Here is a 19,451-nt window from a genome sequence, read left to right as displayed (position 1 = left end):
ATAAGTGTGAAGTTGAAAAAGACAGGAGTATTTTAATAGCCTTCCTGATAATTATAGGGATTCTTCTTTGATACTATACAAAACCTTGACAAGTTCCTTAAAGATTAGTTCCAATGTGGAGTCTGAAATCATATTGATAAACTTTTCTAAAGTCCATTGGTTGACCTTGTATTTTGAATACAACTTTTATGCATGTTTTTGTAACACTACACACTGATCATTTGGAAAATATTGGTACACTGAGTTATATCTTCCAAATGTTGACACATTTCGGCACATAATATCTAAAAAATCACACTAATATCACCATGATCTTGTCACAAGTGTTTTAAGTATGAAGAGGCTACAAGGGCACAGTGACAGATAGAAGCTTTCCAAATTCTGTTTTTCATTAGAAAGCTTGAATTTCACCATTTGCCAACGAAGACCATCAGTTTTTTTCCAAACTTATTCATATTTTGTTTTGGTTTTTTTTTTTTTTTTAAGATTTATTTATTTTAGAGAGAGAGCATGAGCCGGAGGGGCAGAGGGAAAGAGACTCCCAGGCAGACTCCATGCTGAGCGCAGAGCCTGACAATGGAGCTCTCTCTCACTACCCCGAGATCATGACCTGAGCCAGAAGTCAGACACTTAACCAACAATACCACCCAGGTGCCCCCAAACTTGATTTGTTTTTTAGAAAATATCTGCCAAATACCCAAGTATGAATAATCTCAATTTGTCAGCCTTGTTTTCTAGTAAAAATGATGTTGTATGGAAAAAGCACATAGTTCAGCTTGCAGGAGTGCCTGGCTGGCTCAGTCGGTGGAACGTGTGACTCTTGATCTCAGGGTTGTAAGTTCGAGCCCCACGTTGGGTGTAGAGATTACTTAAAAAATAAAAATAAAGGGCGCTTGGGTGGCTGTCGGTTAAGGGCCTGCCTTCGGCTCAGGTCATGATCCCGGGGTCCTGGGATTAAGTCCTGCATCGGGCTCCCTGCTCCGTGGGGAGCTTGCTTCTCCCTCTCCCCTTGGTCCTCCCCCCGCTTGTGCTTTCTCGCTCTCTGTCAAATAAATAAATAAAATCTTTTAAAAAAATAAAAACAAAGATTCAGATGTCTTTAAAAAAGCACTGCACCTGATTTTTCTAGAAAAAAAATCATACATTGTTATGTGGCAGAAGTGCTTCACGTGTACTTGCTCTTTTGTCAAAATATTTAAATGACATGCACTCAAGGTCAAGATTCAATAACGAAAGTTCCAAAATGAACAATTTATAAAAATTTATAATCTTTATGCTTCTCAAAAGGTTTTGATTCAGAAAATGGGACTTTTATATAAAAGGGAACAAAAATATGTATAAAGAATATATATAAATTATATATATAAAGAGGTATATAAAAATTCAGAAAACTAGATTTTTTCGGGCAGTTTTTAGAATACGCACTATTTCGGGCAGTGGGAGTTAAGTAAATGAATCTGTTTTGGCACACACAACTACTGTTCATATAATATCATTGAATATTTTAAGTGTTAGCTTAGGACTTCACTTTAGCAATATGATAGAGTAACTATCCTAGAAAATCTTTTTTGTACAGAACACCTAAAATTCCTAAACAAATTTCTTTGAATCTTTGTATTTTTTTTTTAAGATTTTATTTAAAGAAAGGGGGGGCGGGGCAGAGGGAGAGAGAGAATCTCAAGCAGACTCTGCACTGAGTGTGGAGCCTGACATGGGGCTTGATCTAATGACCCTGAGATCATGACCTGAGCTGAAATCAAGAGTTGGACGCTTAACCCACTGAGCCACCCAGGCGCCCCTCTTTGACTCATTTTAAATACATAAATGAACCAGTAAGAAAGGGAGCTCCTTAGAGACCAGAAATGCCCCCGACACTGATGTAATTAGGTGCTTAAGCTATTGATACCCTGGGGTAGTGCTGATCTGGTGTGACTTAGGACTTTGGTTTTTGATGATTAAGGGGAAACAGGCAAACAAAGCCTACTGCCTCCTGCATAAGTGGAGAAGTTAGATAAGAGATCCCCATGTAAAACAAGCTTCTGAAAGGAGACCCCCTTGGTAGAGGGTGATGATAAACTTGCCTGAGTTTGCATTGGCTCTGGGGATCTGCTCTGAGCATTAACCACAAGCTGACACTTAACAGAGGTTTGAACACTTTACAAGCTGAGATTCATAGTGTTCCTAGGTTGATAAAAGCAAATGCAAAATAAAACTTAAACCCGGTTCTCAAAGAATTGCTGAAGATAAAGTTCCAAGGCACATAATCTCACGATTTTTTTTTAATCACAAAACACCCAAGGAAACAAGCTACTAATGAGACATTATCAGCAAACAGAATCAGATTTGCAAATATTTAATGTATTAGAACTATCGGAACCTGACAACAAAACATATTTATAGAAATAAAGGAGGGAATTAAATGTGTGAGTGGGGTATAAGAAATGATAAAAATAGCTAGGCAAATTTGGAGGGGGAATTGAGAGCATTATATATATAGGGGCGCCTGGGTGGCTCAGTCGGTTGAGTGACTTCAGCTTGGGTCGTGATCCCAGGGTCCTGGGATCAAGCCCATCAGGCTCCTTGCTCAGTGGGGAGTCTGCCTCTCCCTCTGCCTGCTGCTCCCCCTGCTTGTACTCTTGCATGTGCTCTGACAAAATCTTTAAAAAAAAAAAAAAAAAAAGTGCCTCGTAGATTTCCTGACATATGTCCCTGATTGTTGTTAAGTGCCACATAAAGGTAGCTTTATTATTACGTAACATTCTTTTCCCCAGACATTCGAGTCATCTTGTAAACACATAATAGTCCTCAGTTTTATGGTCAGAACAACAGCGTGAGTCTGGAGAAACTTGTCTCAAAGGTCTGTCAGCTCTACCTTCAAAATATACCCAGCATCTGATACTTTTTCTTACCTCCAGCCACCACCCTGGTTCAGGTGACCACCTTCCACAGCAAAAGCTTCCTAACAATCTTGCTTGCATCCTTACCCCTCAGCAGTCAGTAAGGGTCAGATCAGATCACTCCTCTGCTCAAAACCCTTCAGTGGTTTCCCATCTCAGAGAAAAGCCAGAGTCCTTATAGTGGCCTCCAAAGCCATTTGTTGGCCTTCTGGTAGGGTGAGGTCAACCAACAGGCTATTTCCATTTTGTTCAATGAAAATAATTTACATGGGCTCTTAGTAATGGGTATTAATTTTCCAGGGGGTGAAATCAAATATTAGAAGTATAAATGTGGGAGTTATTCAAAGTGGAGTTACCAATGACTCAACAGTACCCTACACACCCATCCCTCACCTCCCTCTGTAAGTGGTAGGTGACAAGTTAAAAGGATTACGTGTTCCAAGGATTGGAGAGTACCTCGAACTTGAGTCCAAGCTCCCACCCAGTGTCAGAGGCTAAAGTCACATCAGGGTTTTCATTTTTTAAAATAAACCCAGCCATTTTGGATAACCCTTTGTCCCATAAAGCCTCCCAAGTCTTCCCCAATCTTCTGTCAAGCCAACTTTACCGATTCTAGGTATACACTGGGAGTTTTCAGACCAGATGGCAAGACCTTTAATACTCCTGCCTGTAGTGTTTCGTCTAGTGGTCTTGGCCCTCCTCCTTCGAGGCCCCTAAGCGATTGATCCTTCAGTGTACTAATTCTGCCCATTACAATGCTACATTGTAGTATATTCTGACAACTGCTGTGTGGCCTCTGGCAACTTTATCCTGAGGTGGTTTTATCTGTAAAATGGAGGAAATTCCTCACTTGCTGTCTTAAGGATTAAATAAAACACTTAGCATAGAGTAGGCATTCAAAAACTGCTTCCCTTATTGTTTTTATTAAAGAAGACGCGATTGGTGTTTCTAGTATACTAGACATGTCCCTTGTAATTTATTACCATTAGTCTTCATGAAGTTTTCAGCCAGCCATGAATTCACCTTAATGGCCGTCTTCCAAGCCATAGACCATCATGATAGACTGCTGCCTAATTTTATTGTTGACCTTTGGACACCTAGTCACAATTTCTCAGAGATTGAGCTAATCCCATCAGCAATAAATTCATACTTTCCGGTACAAGTGTGGATGTCAATGTGGCTGGGGTAAGTTTTCTGATACTTTGAAAGCCATCAAAAGCTCACAATCAGACTCCAGTGTTTATTTCGAGTCACATTGTATCCAGATTTGCAGTATCCGTCTCAGTCTCAAGTAGGTTAATCTCAGTCTCAAGTAGGTTAAGTCCAAGGATAAATTGCAACCCAAATGTCTGTCACCCCCACACTTCAAGTACTAAATGTGCAGATTTGGAATAACTAAGGCTTTTATGTTGCCAGAAGCCAAAGCAGTCTCTTTAGGAATTTAGGGAGTAATTGACTGGCAACCCACTAGTTTACAATTATTCAGTAATGACCAAAATCCCAATTTTCACTTACAAAATTAGCACTACTACTAAATATACCTATTTTCTAAAGGATTGGTATAACCACAGTACTGACCTGTCTTAAAATCTATTAGATTTTTAGGCTTTCTTTCAATTTGTACGGGGGGGGGGGAGATACCAAGTTACTTCCTTTTATCATCTATCAACACTTCTAAGAAACCATGGTGCTTAATAGCAAATATTTTTGAGAGGGATTTCATTCAGCCCTAGAAAATTTCTGCAAAATACGCAGCTCATCCCACATCATGTCACTCTTCTAAGTTAATACAAATACAGGATTTTAAACAAAAGGGCTATAGTATATTCCTCTGCAAATTATCTTCAAGCCCAAGACACCCTATAAAATACACATGAAAAGGTCAACTAATGAAACTAATGTCACAGGGTCTCAAACTACAAAGATGTCCTACTTCCCTTCCTTCATACCATTAAATTGAAAGAAGCACTCTTGATCAGATGGTTTATAAAAATTTATTGAAATTGGAAATTTGATCTATCACATCACATAAGCATCCATTCAGGTGCCTGCAAGGACAAAGAAGCTGTTTTTAGTCCCATTTCTGTGTTTCAATTCTAATGGTATTGAGTACATAGAATATCAGATCTTTTATAATCATCAAGTGATCAGTGAGAGAGTTCAAGTTGGAGTGAGATCATCATGTATTCTGGAATAAGACAACAGTACTGATATCTTCAGGCCTCACCTTTCAACTGGTAAGCTGCTCTCATAACTGGATTGCTGCTCTCATAAACACCCTAAAAGCAACAACTACAAGTTAGTTAATCATGGTAAAAAAAAAAACCCTTATATGATGGTTGCTAATAAAGTAACCTCAGAATCAAAATGGAACGGTTTTAAGAGTGATATCATTCTATTTCATTTGGCAGAATCACTACATCACTGGTTACATTCTAACTTATCATCTAGATGAGAGACCAACTTACCTCTAAATCTTCAGGTTGGCAAGTCTGCCTGTTTGAATATGGGAGAAATAAAGCCCTTCATTTAGAATTTGTCCTTCATTTTCCCCATTTTTCACTTTGAGAAGTAACATTTAGGGCAGCAAACCTATTCCACATGACAGTTGTGTAGGTGTCATACACTATTACCCAAGCCCATACATCATGTAATACCATGAGTGAATCCTAATGTAAACTCTGGACTTGATAATGGCCTATTATAGATTCGTGATTGTAACAAGTCTCACTCTAATGTTGAATGTGGATAGTGAGGTGTGTGAAGACAGGATATACAGAAAGTATGTTCAGTTTTGCTGGGAATACTGAAACGGCTCTGGAAATGGAGTTTATTAAAACTAAGTAACTCACTCTGGCATAATCTATTCAGATTTACATGCCATAATTTCCTGGCAAAAATGTATCAGCCTGTATTTCTCAAGTTATGAGTCCTTAGAACTATTTGTGTATGAGCCACTATAGTATTCAAACCCTGAACATTTTCTATGGTAGAATGGCTAATTTTCCTTTTCAAGGGTTATGGATAGGATTGCTGCAGCCAGATACATCAGATAGGAGCGAAAGACATTTTGCTCATCACTGCTAGTCTGCTGAACTATGGTTTCATCATCGTACCGGCTTTCAACCACTTTATAATAGAAATCAAACTTGAAATTTCTGTACCTTAGAACTCCTTGTTCCAGGCTTTGTAAGGTGCCCCAAACTCTTCACACCTGCAGAAATTTAGTCAAATTTAGTAGTAAGTAATAACAAGTAGGTTTCTGAAGTTTTCCTGATACTGTTTCAGTTTTTAAAAATCTTCACTTTTTTTCAGAGAGATTCCCATCTGTTTTTAATTTCAAAAATCATCACTAACAGCATCTTGCTTAGTAACCAAATAAGATTAATAGAATACATACCTTTATATGAAAATGTCTTCAAACTCAGTACCTAACAAAAAGATACTGCTTTAGAGACACATCACAACAGCCAAATCCTCCCTGCAACACCAGAAAGCACTTAACAGTGTATTCCAGAAACAGACTTGACTTCAGAAAATGAACTGTTTTTGTCTTACCCCAAGCAAGCCATCCATGATAGTGGCCTATAAGCTAGAAAAGAAACAAGACATTTCATTAAAATGTTAATTATCACTGAATTAATTGGACTGACAATTATCACTGTCACAGGGTTCTTCAGTGTTAAATTTGTCTACATGCTCATTTCAGGTCAGACATTTGATCAACATCATTTCAAAAACCCCGTTCAGAGTACGCTCAACATGCGTTCACTAACCAGCCATAGAAAACTAGTAACTTGGTAGTTAAGCGTTCTATTTCCACATTCACAGTAAGTTTTGGACCTACTAAAATGTTTGATACTTACCCCAAATACGGTCGGTCCAGACATGTGTTAAGACTCAAGTCCACCTAAGAAATAAAGATAGTTAACAAGACACCAGAGATGAATTTTCTCTCCCACAAATTTAAAAAATGCCCGAAATCAGGTAGAGCTAATTAAGACCTTCACATTCAGTCAGTATTTGCTTATCATCATCCAGGCTGGTTTTTTTTTTTTTTTTTTTTTTTTTTTTTTTTTTTTTACAAATGACAGGGTCCTAACTAATGGTAACAGGACAAGGATCTGGCCATTAATTTAATGCCTTCAGCAATGCACTCTAGCATTTCATGGGAGGAGTGGTTTCTGTGCATAAGGCAACTATGAAAAGCCATTAGTGGCATTCTTTGTCATGTTTGCCCAGTTACCAATGTTTTAATTCAATTAACTTTACTCACCCCTTCAACTTCCAGATACTCCTGTTTAGTGCCTACAAAAAAGAAATTAAGGGTGCCTGGGTGACTCGGTTGAGCGACTGCCTTCGGCTCAGGTCATGATCCCGGAGTCCCGGGATCGAGTCCCACATCAGGCTCCCTGCTCAGCAAAGGAGCCTGCTTCTCCCTCTGACCCTCCCCCCTCTCATGTACTCTCTCTCCCTCTCTCTCTCAAATAAATGAATCTTTAAAAAAAAAAAGCTTTAAAAAAAAAATTAAGTTAGTGACATTTTCCTTATGCTATTAGTACCAAACCAGTTTTACGATCAATGCAGATACATCAAATGGTGTCTCTCTTAAATGATCCAATCTGCTGAACTATGCAACCATCATAGTATGTTTTTCAGGTTCCCCAAGCATTTAACAGAAGATACCAGAGTACAGAAGTTCACATTTGTGTTAAAAAAAAAAAAAAACACCGAGTAATATGGACTACATAATACAAGGTTTCTCACCTCTTTGCCCATAGCAAGGGTGTGAAACTTAGGACCTAGGAAGAAACAGCTTCATGTAAACTTGGTAGCAATCTCTGAATTTTTTAAATCACCATTTTATGTGCCTCAGTTAGTGTAACGGTGGTAATAACTCTCGTCATTCTCACAGTCAAGAGTAGCAAATAAAATGTCATCATTGTAGCACTTTCAACCTAACCTCCCTTTTGTGAGAATTGCAGTAACTTACCTTGGCAGCCACTTCCACCCCTTTGGCACAGAACTAGAAAACAGACAAGGAATATCCAATAAAACACACCGAGCAGCCAAGTCAATTATCAACGTTCTAACTACTTAAGCCTCAGAGTAGGATTTTTCAGAAATCCCTTCTGTCCACTACTCTTAAACCATCACAGGCTTTACAAAAAGACCACCTCCAACCAGATCTGATTCCCACCACTGGATTTACCCGTTTCTTACCTGTCCATCAGAAGCCATCAAAAGCCACATTGCATTCGTGCCCAGCACAATTACTACAGAAAAGATGACGATTTTTAGAATACCATTTTGCTCTAAACTAAGTCTAAGCATGCCTATCATCTATACCAGGTCGTCTACACCACCCGTGACTTCATGACTATAAACAGTGCACTTCACAGGTTAGAGAAAGCGCACTGCACAAAAGTTGGGCACCACTGACGTAAATGGTGCATTGCAGGATGCAGCCATTGAGAGAACCACGTGGACTAACCACCCCAACCGCCGGCCTCCCGGAGCAAGAGGCCGCAGGAGGCCCGGGCCGAGGTCATTAACAAAGGCCCACCTGGGTGATCTGCACGCGCCGCCATCAGAGCCGTTGGCATTCATCAACAGTCTCAGATGTCCCTACCAACGCAAGCTTCATCACAGGCAGGGAACGCGAGCCCAGGGATTTTTCGCAGTTCAGCCCCCACAACCCAAGTAGTTTAGGCCGCACCCTACGCGTAATCATCTACCATCTTCATTTTGTGAAGCCTGCAAAGGCTCACTACCAGCCTAGAAATACATGTAGAAGGTGACTTTAATTGCCAAGAGTTGGCAGCCTCGCGCCAAGAAGCCACTAAGCAAAAGGAATACTTACATACGGAACGCCGACCCCTAGCCTCGAAAGACCGAGATGGCCGCCAGCGCGAGTATATAAGGATGGAGGTTTTTATGACGTCATGACGCATCCTCCCCGCCAGCGCCGGCTTCAGCTCCTCCCCCTCTCCTCCCTTCATCTCTTCCTCCTCCTCTAGCCACACCTCCTTCCTCTTGGCCCCGCCCCACCTCGCCGTTGTGGGCGGAGACACGACCGCCCGCGTGACTCAGGGCTCCCGCCCTCCGACCGACTGAGAAGGAAGAGAGGGGAGGGGGCGCGAGGGACGGAAAGCGCTGGGGGAGGGGGAGGGGGGCGGTGTAAGGGTGAGTGATTTCCTTCCGGCACGTCGCCCGCTCCGGGGGAGGGGGTGGGGGGTTTCACTTCCGGGACGGTGTTCCGGCCCATTCCGGCCCATTTCCACCCCCGGAGGTAGGTGCTGCTCCTTGCCTGGGCTCGGGCCCCGCACTCCGGTCCCGCTGCCCTGCACCGGGGCCGCCTTGTCCGGGCTCCGCCGCAGCCTGCTCCTGGGGCGCTCAGCCACTCCCCTTCACCCTACCCTCAAGGCACCGGAGACCTTCCACCCCCTTGGCCCCGGGCCGGGCTGAGCTGCCGGACCCGCCCCCTCGCCGGGCCCCTCCCTCAGGACCCCGGGATGGGCGGCCCCCTCCCCCACCGCAGCCCGGACACACCCAGATACACACACCCACCTCTGGGCAGCTCCCCGCCCGCCTACGCTTACCGTCTGGACAGGGTCCCGGGGCGCCGCCCCCTTCCGGGTGCTCTGCCCTCACCTGATGGCTAGCTCCCCAGCCTCACGCCTGGCACCCCTCTCCTCCCCCGCTCCTCGGTGACATTTCGCCCTTCTGCCAGTTCCCCGCTACCCACGCTTCCTAACGCAGACTTAAGCCCTTGAAATACCGGAGTGGCCAACTCCATGGCGTTCCCGATTCTCCCTCTTACAGCTCTCACCCTTCCAGTGCCGACGGTAAAGACCTTACTCCAGGGGGCTTCCTCCTCACTGGGGAATTGCCGGAAAGAGCAAACAAAAAAGGCGCTGGTGTAGGCTCCAAAATAAACACATCTGAATTCATGATGGCATCGACAGAGGCTCTTATTGGATTAAAAGTTTCAAAACAGACAAAAACGCTTTGGAAAAAGGTCAGATTGGCTAAAGTTGGTTCTTGAAAGCAGTGTATACACTTCCCTATTTACTGATAAGTGTTGTAAATGCGGGGCAATACTGTGAGCTTGTCAGGATAAGTTCCTGAAATTTTAGGTCTTAGATAACTATGTAATGTCTTATAAAGTTTCAGATAAATGGAAACATTGGGTTCAAGTCAGTGTCTTCCTGTTGAGATTTATACAAATTACTCTCAACCATTGAAGGCTATTGGGTGCAGTTACCGGCATAGTGTTTCAACTATTTTTTTTTAATCTTTTAATGTCAAAATTTTGGCCATACTTGGTAAATACTCTATTTTTTTTAACCAGTTTTGGGGAATGAAATTTCAGTGTCAGTATCATCACCACCCTGAAATTCCCGACTTTGAATTTAGATAGAAGGTTTACCTAGTCTGTCCTAATTCTGAGAGTGAATTTCAAGTTTTCTGCATCCTCACTGAGTTCTGACACGGCTGTGGCATGTTTCCTAACCTAGAGGTTGTTTCAGAGTCCTTAACCCAAAGCCTTTTGGTGGGGGCTTTGACTCTTAATTGGAAATAATGGCTTGCATTCATATGGGCTATTAGTCACCTTTTAAATAATAAACCTAACTCACGCATAATGTAGTAAAGTATTAAGAGGGATGGATACCTAATCCACCCGTTGGTGTGTAATTACATTTATTCAAAGAGCTTACTTTCTCCTCCAAAGAAAAGTTGTCAGAGGATTTTTATATTCAGTGTGCAAATACTTTATGACTAAAGAACAAAAAAAAACCTGTCACAACTGCTTTGCCCCTTCTATTCTGTTGAACTTCTGTTTTGATGTTGCATAGCTTATTAGTAAGGGACGTATGGACGTAGCTCGAGTGTACAAAAGTGTAGCAATCACATTTCGGTTTTAAGGGTATCTTCTGGGAAACGTGACCTGAAAAACCTGTTGGTACTTCTTTTGCATATTTAAACGTGAGGAAAGTTATCTTTTTACTTGGCGATTTTGAAATTTTACCAAAAACTATTCGTCAGTAGATTTGAATCGGAAAGCATGAGAGGAGTGACATTCTAACTATTGCTGAACATGGTTCCTCTTTCCACAGGGTTGAATGCCTGCCTACAGCCTCAGGCACAACCATGGAGAAAGGTGGGAACATACAACTGGAGATCCCCGACTTCAGCAACTCTGTCCTGAGCCATCTAAACCAGCTGCGCATGCAGGGGCGCCTCTGTGATATTGTGGTCAATGTGCAAGGACAAGCTTTTCGGGCACACAAAGTGGTACTGGCTGCCAGCTCGCCCTATTTCCGGGATCACATGTCCTTAAACGAGATGAGTACTGTCTCCATTTCAGTCATCAAGAACCCTAGTGTTTTTGAACAGCTCCTCTCCTTCTGTTACACGGGGCGGATATGCCTGCAGCTGGCAGATATCATCAGCTACCTGACGGCCGCCAGTTTCCTGCAGATGCAGCATATCATCGACAAATGTACCCAGATCCTGGAGGGCATTCATTTCAAAATCAATGTGGCAGAGGTTGAAGCCGAATTAAGTCAGACGAGGACAAAGCATCCAGAAAGACCTCCAGAATCTCACAGGGTTACACCAACTCTAAACCGTTCCCTTAGCCCGCGGCCCAATACCGCAAAGGGAAACCGGCGAGGTCAAGTTAGCGCTGTGTTGGATATCAGGGAGCTCAGTCCTCCGGAGGAGTCCACCAGCCCTCAGATAATTGAACCGAGTTCTGATGTAGAGAGCCGGGAGCCCATCCTTCGAATCAACCGAGCAGGACAGTGGTACGTGGAGACGGGAGTAGCAGACCGAGGGGCCCGCAGTGATGACGAAGTCAGGGTCCTTGGAGCAGTGCACATCAAAACTGAGAATCTGGAGGAGTGGCTCGGGCCTGAGAATCAGCCTTCCGGAGAAGATGGGAGTAGTGCCGAGGAAGTCACAGCCATGGTGATTGACACCACAGGCCATGGTTCTGTGGGACAGGAAAATTACCCTTTAGGATCTTCGGGAGCCAAGGTGGCTCGGCCAACAAGCAGTGAAATTGACAGGTAAGGCTTGTTTTTCCTTGGTCATCTAATGACTGTTGAGCAGACATCCCTGAAGCAGGCCCTCTGTGTGGTACAGAGCGCATCTTCCTTACTGGCTGTTCTTAGCCAAGATAAGTTGGTGTTGGGGAAACTGGAAGTGTGCCAAAAGACTTGCATTCTTTTTTTTAAAGCAGGAAGCTCCTAGTCGTGAAGTATTCACAGTGTTGTGAGAACTATGGTAAAGTTAGACACTTCCATGAATCAGAATAGCGGCTGCAGCCACACTAGGATCAGTAATTGCCAGGGCCTCCTCGGATTTCCAGGCAGGGAGCTGATCATCAGCTGGGAGCCTGGCATCTTTGCCCTTCCTTGGTATGTTATCACACAGGTAGGTGGCCTCGGGGACTTTTACTTTCCTTTGTAGCACTGTTTACTTTTCCTTGCCCCCACCTACCAAATTAGAGGAAGGATGGTACCAGCAGTGATTGTTCTTTTTAGTGTGATCACAGTAATTCCAAAGAAAAGCTTTTTGGATGTTTTTCCCTTTTTTTTTTAACTCATTTGCCATTTGATAATATCTTCCCTGTTTTCTCTCATCAATGACTGCTGGCACCACAAGCCTGAGAGTCTCTTTTTTCCACCAGTGCTGCTAACGCCCTACCCCTCACTTTTCTTTGTCTGATATATTGCAGAACTTTTTTTTTTGGTGGAAGTAGCAATAATTCTAAGTAAATTGAAACAAAGTCTCAGGTGAAAGAAAGAAATATTACCAATGTAGATTGGTAACATTTGTTTTTTTCCACTCTTGAAAATAAATTAAAATTGACTGCATGAACAATGAAAACTAAAGAAGCTATTACTTTGGTTCACACCTGGTCTTGAAAGTGACATGTATTTCACAGAGAGTATATCCTGTATTTACTATAGGTGGTCTCTTGTGTCCTTCACAGTTAAAATCTCCTTGTGCACAGTACTTACTGCCCCCTGTGTTAGCACTGTTGTCCAGTGTTAGAACTATATCAGAAGTAATGGCTTTGGATGCAAAGATTTATAATCTCCATGATTGGTATCAGCAGTCTGAAATATGTAATAAGTTACCATGGGGACTGGGGGGAGGAACAACCCCAAACCTAATAGTTACATAGAAGAAACAAAATCATAGACCCAGTTTTAATTTATGCTTCTATGGTCTCCCAGAACTTAAGGGTAGAAGCTTCTATTTAGCCTTAGTTTCACCAGGCCATGTGGTCTATCTGCTATGTCATTTTGTGTTTGTTAGATTTACTAAGGCAGACCTTTCTTAGATCAGATCCTGTATTGACTCCATGAAAAGTATTTCTTAGTAATCTGTTTTTCCGTTTGATCCCCCTTCCTCAGCCATGGGATAAAAAGGGTAGACATCACTATTTTTTAAGTTCCTTGACGCTACTTTTCTATCAGTCCCCTTTTTGCTCCTCTTCCAACAGATTTAGCCCCTCCGGCAGTGTTGTTCCCTTGACGGAGAGACACAGAGCCAGAAGTGAGTCTCCTGGGAGAATGGATGAGCCTAAGCAGCCCAGCTCCCAGGTATGTAGTGGATTTAGGATTGCTGCAGTGGTTGAAGAAAGTGCCACTGTGTGTGAACAGAATATAATGAATAAGAAAGAAAAGTTGTAGGAAAGATAACAGTGGCCCTGTTAAATAAATACTCTATTTGGTTACGTTTTTTTCTTTATTCTGGCTTGTGAGCATGCAGGAAATACAGTTTTGTTGTCAGCAGAGTTTGGGAAGTAGAAAAAGATGAGATTGTGGAACTCCTCCCTGATTATAGGAACCAGTCTGTATTCCTGAGAATAATACAAATAACCCCTGAAAACTACATGCAGGTAGTTTACGACCTGGGATGGAGAGAGTCTGATTTTGTACTTGGGTGGGTATAACACTACATAATTACTGATTTATATAGTGTCATATATTTGTAAATAAATTGCATATGCATTTTTGTGTGTGTGATTGCTTTTTTTGTATGCTGGTATCTTTTCATTTTTTTTCTTCTGGAATCTTTTGTTAGACCAAAATGTTCTAGAAAGGATAGGAATGATGTTTTCCATCTTTTTTGCAACTCTCCATAGCAAGTAGTGTAAGTAGTTGACAGTTTTGTTTGTTCTCATAAGTCTGTATCATTGAAGATTGATTTTTAAAAAGATTATGCACTCACCAAGTAGAACACAATGAATTGTAAATATTTTTGCCCTTTAAAAGGAAACACTGGTGGATTAAGATTGGATAGCTAATATTTTTAGATTCTGCATTGTATGATAGTATCTTAGTTTTTATGTAAACCACTGGATGTTTATTGTGTCCACAGTATAGTAACAGTGGTAAGACATTGTTAGAAACTGTATTTACTTGTATGTTATCAGACCAGGGTACCAGAAAAGGAAGGTACCTATTAGAAGATAGATTCTGGTTTTAATAAGGTTTTAGAGGAAATGTTAGGAGCTTGGAAGAAAAGTAACTTTACTCATATAATTAGGGCCCAGATTTTCTCTTCACCTCTCAGATAGGATGCAGTGACCCTGTGAAGGTGACTATTAGGCAAATACATGCTCCTGTGGGACAGACCTTACAACTGCCTGGGTGGGTAAGACAGACTAACAGATACATAAAATGCGTATAGGAAAGACTGTAGCAGTTTGAGGAGCAGTGCTGTGGGAGTGGGAGTAGCTAACAGGCAGTTCTGAGAATCACTGTACCCCTAGCAGAGTGTTCTTCAGGAGAGATGAAACGCATTTTTGCAAGAAGTGGTTACAAAGAGGTAACTTACTCGTGTGTAGATGGGATAGGGATAAAAATGGGAATTCTGCAAGGGTGTTTACCTAACCAAAGCAGAAGGTACAGGCTATAAAGCAATAGCAGGTAAGTAATATTATCTGAAGATGATATTAAGAGCTGAATTATTACAGACCTTAGTATGTGTGAAAGCTTATTATGGTGAGTCTCCACCACAGTTCCTTTTTCCCTGCGGCAGAGGACCAAAACAAGACATGAACTTACATTACAGTAAGAACAAATTTTGATAGACTTGAAGAGCTTCCTGATTATAGGGGTGAATAAACTGCTATGGTCACTTCTTTATTCAAAACAATCCTGTGCCTTTTTCTTTTTTCTGCCACATGAAGGTGAAAATACTTGGCAGTTCTGAGAATTTTCCAAGTAATTATAATCTTTCTAACCTAGCTTTTCCCACCACTCATCAGCATTTATTATCCCAAACAAACAGACTTTCTCTGTGTGTCAGAACCACATCAAACTTATTCCTATCTCTGTACCTTGAGTCTGGGATGCCCTCTTCTTCCCAGGTGTCTGGGTTTACCAAGACCCCACACCTCATTCCATGTGCCCTAAGTAGTCCAGCCCTCTTTGATCCCTCCTTAAACCACCGTAGCATTTACAGATCGTACGGTATAATTTTTCCTAACTCTGTACTGACTCATATAAATTATTCTTTTTCTATTTGCATGAATTTTAAGTCTCCTGTACTTTGAAATTTCCCTGAGGACAGAGTCCTCATTTTCTAATCTTCATATCTGATTGCCTTTTCAGGTACCCAATAAATAGGAGTTGTTTTACCACTAATTTTGAGTAACTAAGGCTACTTAGTAGGTGCTCAGTAAAGAGGCACCTACCAAATGGGGGATTATTTGGTTGTCTGAATTTCCAGTTTTAGAGATCTTCAAATAAAATTAATGAGCCAAATTGATTTTTTTAATTTTTTATTTTATTTTTATTTATTTGACAGAAAACAAGCAGTGGGAGGGGCAAAGGGAGAGGGAGAAGCAGGCTCTCCACTGAGCAGGGAGCCCAACACGGGACTCGATCCCAGCACCCCGGGATCATGACCCGAGCCAAAGGCAGGCACTTAACCGACTGAGCCTCCCAGGTGCCCCACAAATTGATGAGTTTTTAAGTTACTTCAGTTGAGTCTGATTAGTAATTAGAAGATTAGGATGGTGAACATATTTGTTTTCTGGGTTTTTTTTTTTAAGATTTTATTTTTTTAAGTAATCTCTACATCCAACATGGGGCTCAAACCCACAACCCCAAGATCAAGAGTCAGGTGTTCTACCAACTGAGCCAGCCAGGTGCCCCAATGGTGAACATATTTGAAGGCCATGTCAAGAATCTAGACTGGTATTGTAGAAAATATGGAAACCATTTATATGAAATTTATTCATTATATGGAATAATTCACTTAAAAGGATAACTTAAAAGACTTAATTAAATAAATATATTTTAAAAGATAATTTAAAAAGATAGCATAGGTAACTAAAATGCATTTACTTTCTGCTTGTGGATAATACTGGTATGACATTACTTTCCTTAAAGTTAGGGTTTTTTGGTTTTTTTTTTTTTAGAGAATCAGGGCCCTCAAGATTATGAATAATATTGTGAGTTAGTAATGTTTAATAATAGTTAACATTTACTTAGCTACACTAAACACTTTGGTATATTAACTCATTCAGTGCTCCTTGCAACCTTTCAGGTAGATGCTATTATTGTATTCACTTTACAGAGGAAGAAACTGACACACAGGGTAGTTAAATAACTTGCTCATGGTCACACATTAAGTAGTATGCACTTGAGGCCACGTTTCAGCACCCTTAATTGCTATGCAGGGTAATAACATGCATTCAGAATGTTTCAAGTTACCTTTATTGTGTTTGATTCTCCTGAGAATCCTCTTGAGAGAATTCATTGAGCTGGCAGAGCATGTACTAAACTTTTAATTTTGTGGATGAGAAAACTAAGCCTCAGAGAACTTATTCTGTGCTTTGTCCAGGAACTTTTAGTGGGCTAATCCCTCGTTCTTTATGGGAGTTCAGTGTTGATTATCCAGGGAAATGGAGCAGAAACAAATGTTATATAAAACAAATCAGAAATCGTCTAAAACCTCAGTCTTAACTATTCAACGCTTGACTTCACATACTGCTTCCCAAGCCTGCTGAGAACTGCTTCTGTTCTGTTGGAAATGCTGGAGAGCACTGTCAGTTTACACATGTGAAAGGAGACAAAACTCATTTTTAGAAATTCAAGAGAAGCGGGGAACCTGGGTGGCTCAGTCGGTTAAGCGGCTGCCTTTGGCTCGGGTCATGATCCCAGGGTCCTGGGATCGATCCCCGCATTGGGTTCCCTGCTCGGCGGAGACCCTGCTTCTCCCTCTCCCTATGCCTGCTGCTCTGCCTACTTGTGCTCTCTCTCTCTGTCAAATAAAATCTTTAAAAAAAGAAATTCAAAAAAAGGACACAAAATTAATTACAAGTTAGATGAGTCTTTCTCCAGTTAATCCAGAGTCAGCTTTTGCATTTTCTCCTCTTTGCAGTTGTACTTTAGCCTCTACCAAACATCTGTAATTGCCTCATACATCTTTATAATGCTTATATACACATATAAGCTTTTTTTCAAGTATTTTATCTATTTATCTGTCAGAGAGCACAAGCAGGGGGAATGGCAGGCAGAGGGAAAAGCAGGCTACCCACCGAGCAGGGAGCCTGATGCGGGACTCAATCCTAGGACCCTGGGATCATGACTGGAGCTGAAGGCAGACGCCCAACGGACTGAGCCACCCAGGTGTCCCACATAAAAGCTTTTTATTCAGGAGCCTAGGTGGCTCAGTTGGTTAAGCGTCTGCCTTCAGCTCCAGTCATGATCTCAGGGTCCTGGGATCGAGTCCTACATCGGGCTCCCTGCTCAGCTGGGAAGCCTGCTTCTCCCTCTCCTCCCTACTTGTGCTCTCTCTCGCTATCTCTGTCACTATCTGTCTCTCTCAAATAAATAAAATCCTTTAAAAAAACTTTTTATTCAAAACATTATGTTATATGTATGTTATTTATATTTCAGAAGTCCGCAGACTGAAAATATCAGTAATTTCTGAATGGGGAGATTTTAATAAAGAATTTTGAATGAAAAGCATTTATAAATCCAAAATGTTTAGGGGTGCCTGGCTGGCTCAGTTAGAAGAGCATGCTACTCTTGATCTTGGAGTCATGGGTTCAAGCCCCATGTTGGGTGTAGAGATTACTAAAAATAATAAACTTTCAAAAAATTGTTATAAAAATATTTCAGGATTTTTAAATTATTCATTAAAAGAAATATATTGTTCCCACTCCCAGCTTTCAGATAGAAGGAACCCTTGTTTATTTCATATATTAAAAACTTTACATTGTTAATGTTCATATTAGGTAAAACCAAATTAAGGTCTTTGATATTGATGAATTACTGGGTTTTTGAGGTGTGGTAGTGGTAGTTTGATTATATTAAAAAAAATAATCTTTGTCTTTTTTTTTAAGATTTTATTTATTTATTTGACAGAGACACAGCGAGAGAGGCAACACAAGCAGGGGGAGCGGGAGAGGGAGAAGCAGACTCCCCGCGGAGCAGAGAGCCCGATGTGGGGCTCGATCCCAGGAACCTGGGACCATGACCTGTGCCAAAGGCAGGCGCTTAACCAACTGAGCCATCCAGGCATCCCAGATTATTCTATTTTAATAATATGTTTAAATCAATTCAAAACCACTGCAAATAGGTGTATAAAGCCAGATGATAATATGTCTGTGCACTGTATTTCAAGGGTAACCTTTAGTATAAGCAGTTTGAAAAGTGAATGAGCAATATCATTAGGAATGTGTATTGATCCTGTTTCTCTTTGTCTGGTTTTTGTTCAGAAATTTTATCTTTTATTCAGAGGGCAAAATCAGAAACCAAGTCTTACACTTCTTTCTCTGTGGTTATTTGTTATTGTATTTGGTGGACAATAGTTAGTAAATATTTATTATCAATTTGTGAAAAGGGTACAGGAAGGAATAACCAAGTTAGTAAATCCATATCTCAGTCTGGTTTCCTTTCCCACCTCTTCTGCCAACTTGCTCTGAGGTCAGTTACAATTTGAGTAGTCTTTAGAATGAAGATCATATATATTGATATGGCACTAAAATATTTTTGAGTAAAGGAATACTGTTACTAACAAATTGTATTATCTTTTATAAAGGTAGTAACTACAGGATTAGATTTTGGTATTAATGATAATGCCATAAATAGAATTTATGATGTGTTTGCCATACATAATGTATTCTATACCATCAGGTATTGTTATCATTGGCCATGTCACATGTGACTATTTAAGTTTAAATTTTAATTAATTGAAAGCAATTAAAATTAAAAATTCAGTTCCTCAGTTGCACTAGCCATATTACAAATGCTGAAGAGCCACATATGGGTAGGAGCTGCTATATGAGATGAAACAGGTTACAGAACATTCCCATCATCACAAAAAGTTCTATTGGCCCAGCACTGCCTAAGTACCTATGTAATTGTCTAGAGTCCAAGAGGATGGTATGAATGGCCTCAGGTTCTCCTATCATGTAAAATAGAACATTCAGCAGGGGTTTTATGAGCATGCTGTTTGTCAGCCCAAGTAACTCTACTATCTTGCTCTTCTCAAGAAATGGAATAGAATGTC

The 19,451-nt window shown here is 41.1% G+C and overlaps 1 protein-coding gene, 1 long non-coding RNA gene and 9 other non-coding genes across 16 annotated transcripts in view; 1 reads left to right on the top strand and 10 right to left on the bottom strand.

Annotated features, from left to right (window-relative positions):
* Positions 1 to 4,872: 4,872 nt before the first annotated feature.
* Positions 4,873 to 9,750, bottom strand: LOC113933379. Of its 4 annotated transcripts, none has more exons than XR_003523336.1 (12): positions 9,730 to 9,750; positions 8,121 to 8,173; positions 7,891 to 7,923; positions 7,665 to 7,699; positions 7,174 to 7,205; positions 6,764 to 6,807; positions 6,456 to 6,489; positions 6,298 to 6,328; positions 6,062 to 6,111; positions 5,366 to 5,393; positions 5,125 to 5,176; positions 4,873 to 4,945 (listed from the first exon to the last, which is right to left on the bottom strand). It is a non-coding gene; the product is annotated as an uncharacterized LOC113933379 (long non-coding RNA). The 4 variants fall into 4 exon arrangements; XR_003523337.1 differs by lacking the exon at positions 9,730 to 9,750 and adding an exon at positions 9,679 to 9,698; XR_003523334.1 differs by lacking the exon at positions 9,730 to 9,750 and adding an exon at positions 8,761 to 8,804.
* LOC113933766 lies at positions 5,012 to 5,088 on the bottom strand. The gene has a single exon (XR_003523470.1). It is a non-coding gene; the product is annotated as a small nucleolar RNA SNORD81 (small nucleolar RNA).
* Positions 5,250 to 5,327, bottom strand: LOC113933775. Its single transcript, XR_003523481.1, has one exon. It is a non-coding gene; the product is annotated as a small nucleolar RNA SNORD47 (small nucleolar RNA).
* LOC113933778 lies at positions 5,938 to 6,016 on the bottom strand. Its single transcript, XR_003523484.1, has one exon. It is a non-coding gene; the product is annotated as a small nucleolar RNA snR60/Z15/Z230/Z193/J17 (small nucleolar RNA).
* On the bottom strand, positions 6,175 to 6,258 carry LOC113933768. The gene has a single exon (XR_003523472.1). It is a non-coding gene; the product is annotated as a small nucleolar RNA SNORD79 (small nucleolar RNA).
* LOC113933793 lies at positions 6,570 to 6,634 on the bottom strand. Its single transcript, XR_003523499.1, has one exon. It is a non-coding gene; the product is annotated as a small nucleolar RNA SNORD78 (small nucleolar RNA).
* Positions 6,879 to 6,939, bottom strand: LOC113933777. Its single transcript, XR_003523483.1, has one exon. It is a non-coding gene; the product is annotated as a small nucleolar RNA SNORD44 (small nucleolar RNA).
* LOC113933792 lies at positions 7,483 to 7,547 on the bottom strand. Its single transcript, XR_003523498.1, has one exon. It is a non-coding gene; the product is annotated as a small nucleolar RNA SNORD77 (small nucleolar RNA).
* LOC113933795 lies at positions 7,998 to 8,059 on the bottom strand. Its single transcript, XR_003523501.1, has one exon. It is a non-coding gene; the product is annotated as a small nucleolar RNA SNORD75 (small nucleolar RNA).
* LOC113933776 lies at positions 8,479 to 8,558 on the bottom strand. Its single transcript, XR_003523482.1, has one exon. It is a non-coding gene; the product is annotated as a small nucleolar RNA SNORD74 (small nucleolar RNA).
* The window catches only part of ZBTB37 (zinc finger and BTB domain containing 37), a 26,890-nt gene continuing 16,601 nt past the window's right edge, over positions 9,163 to 19,451 (top strand). The window contains exons 1-3 of one of the 3 annotated variants that reach the window (XM_027613395.2): positions 9,163 to 9,189; positions 11,018 to 11,974; positions 13,420 to 13,519. In XM_027613395.2, coding sequence (XP_027469196.1) covers positions 11,052 to 11,974; positions 13,420 to 13,519 — 1,023 coding nt within the window. In that variant the 5' untranslated portion in view covers positions 9,163 to 9,189; positions 11,018 to 11,051. Of the gene's footprint in view, positions 9,190 to 9,781; positions 9,919 to 11,017; positions 11,979 to 13,419; positions 13,520 to 19,451 lie in introns of those variants that run through there. The other 2 variants (XM_027613394.2, XM_027613396.1) reach the window with 2 other exon arrangements.

The sequence above is a fragment of the Zalophus californianus genome, chromosome 10 (genome assembly GCF_009762305.2).
Source record: "Zalophus californianus isolate mZalCal1 chromosome 10, mZalCal1.pri.v2, whole genome shotgun sequence".
NCBI lineage: Eukaryota > Metazoa > Chordata > Mammalia > Carnivora > Otariidae > Zalophus > Zalophus californianus.
This window is presented reverse-complemented; position numbering and strand designations above follow the sequence as displayed.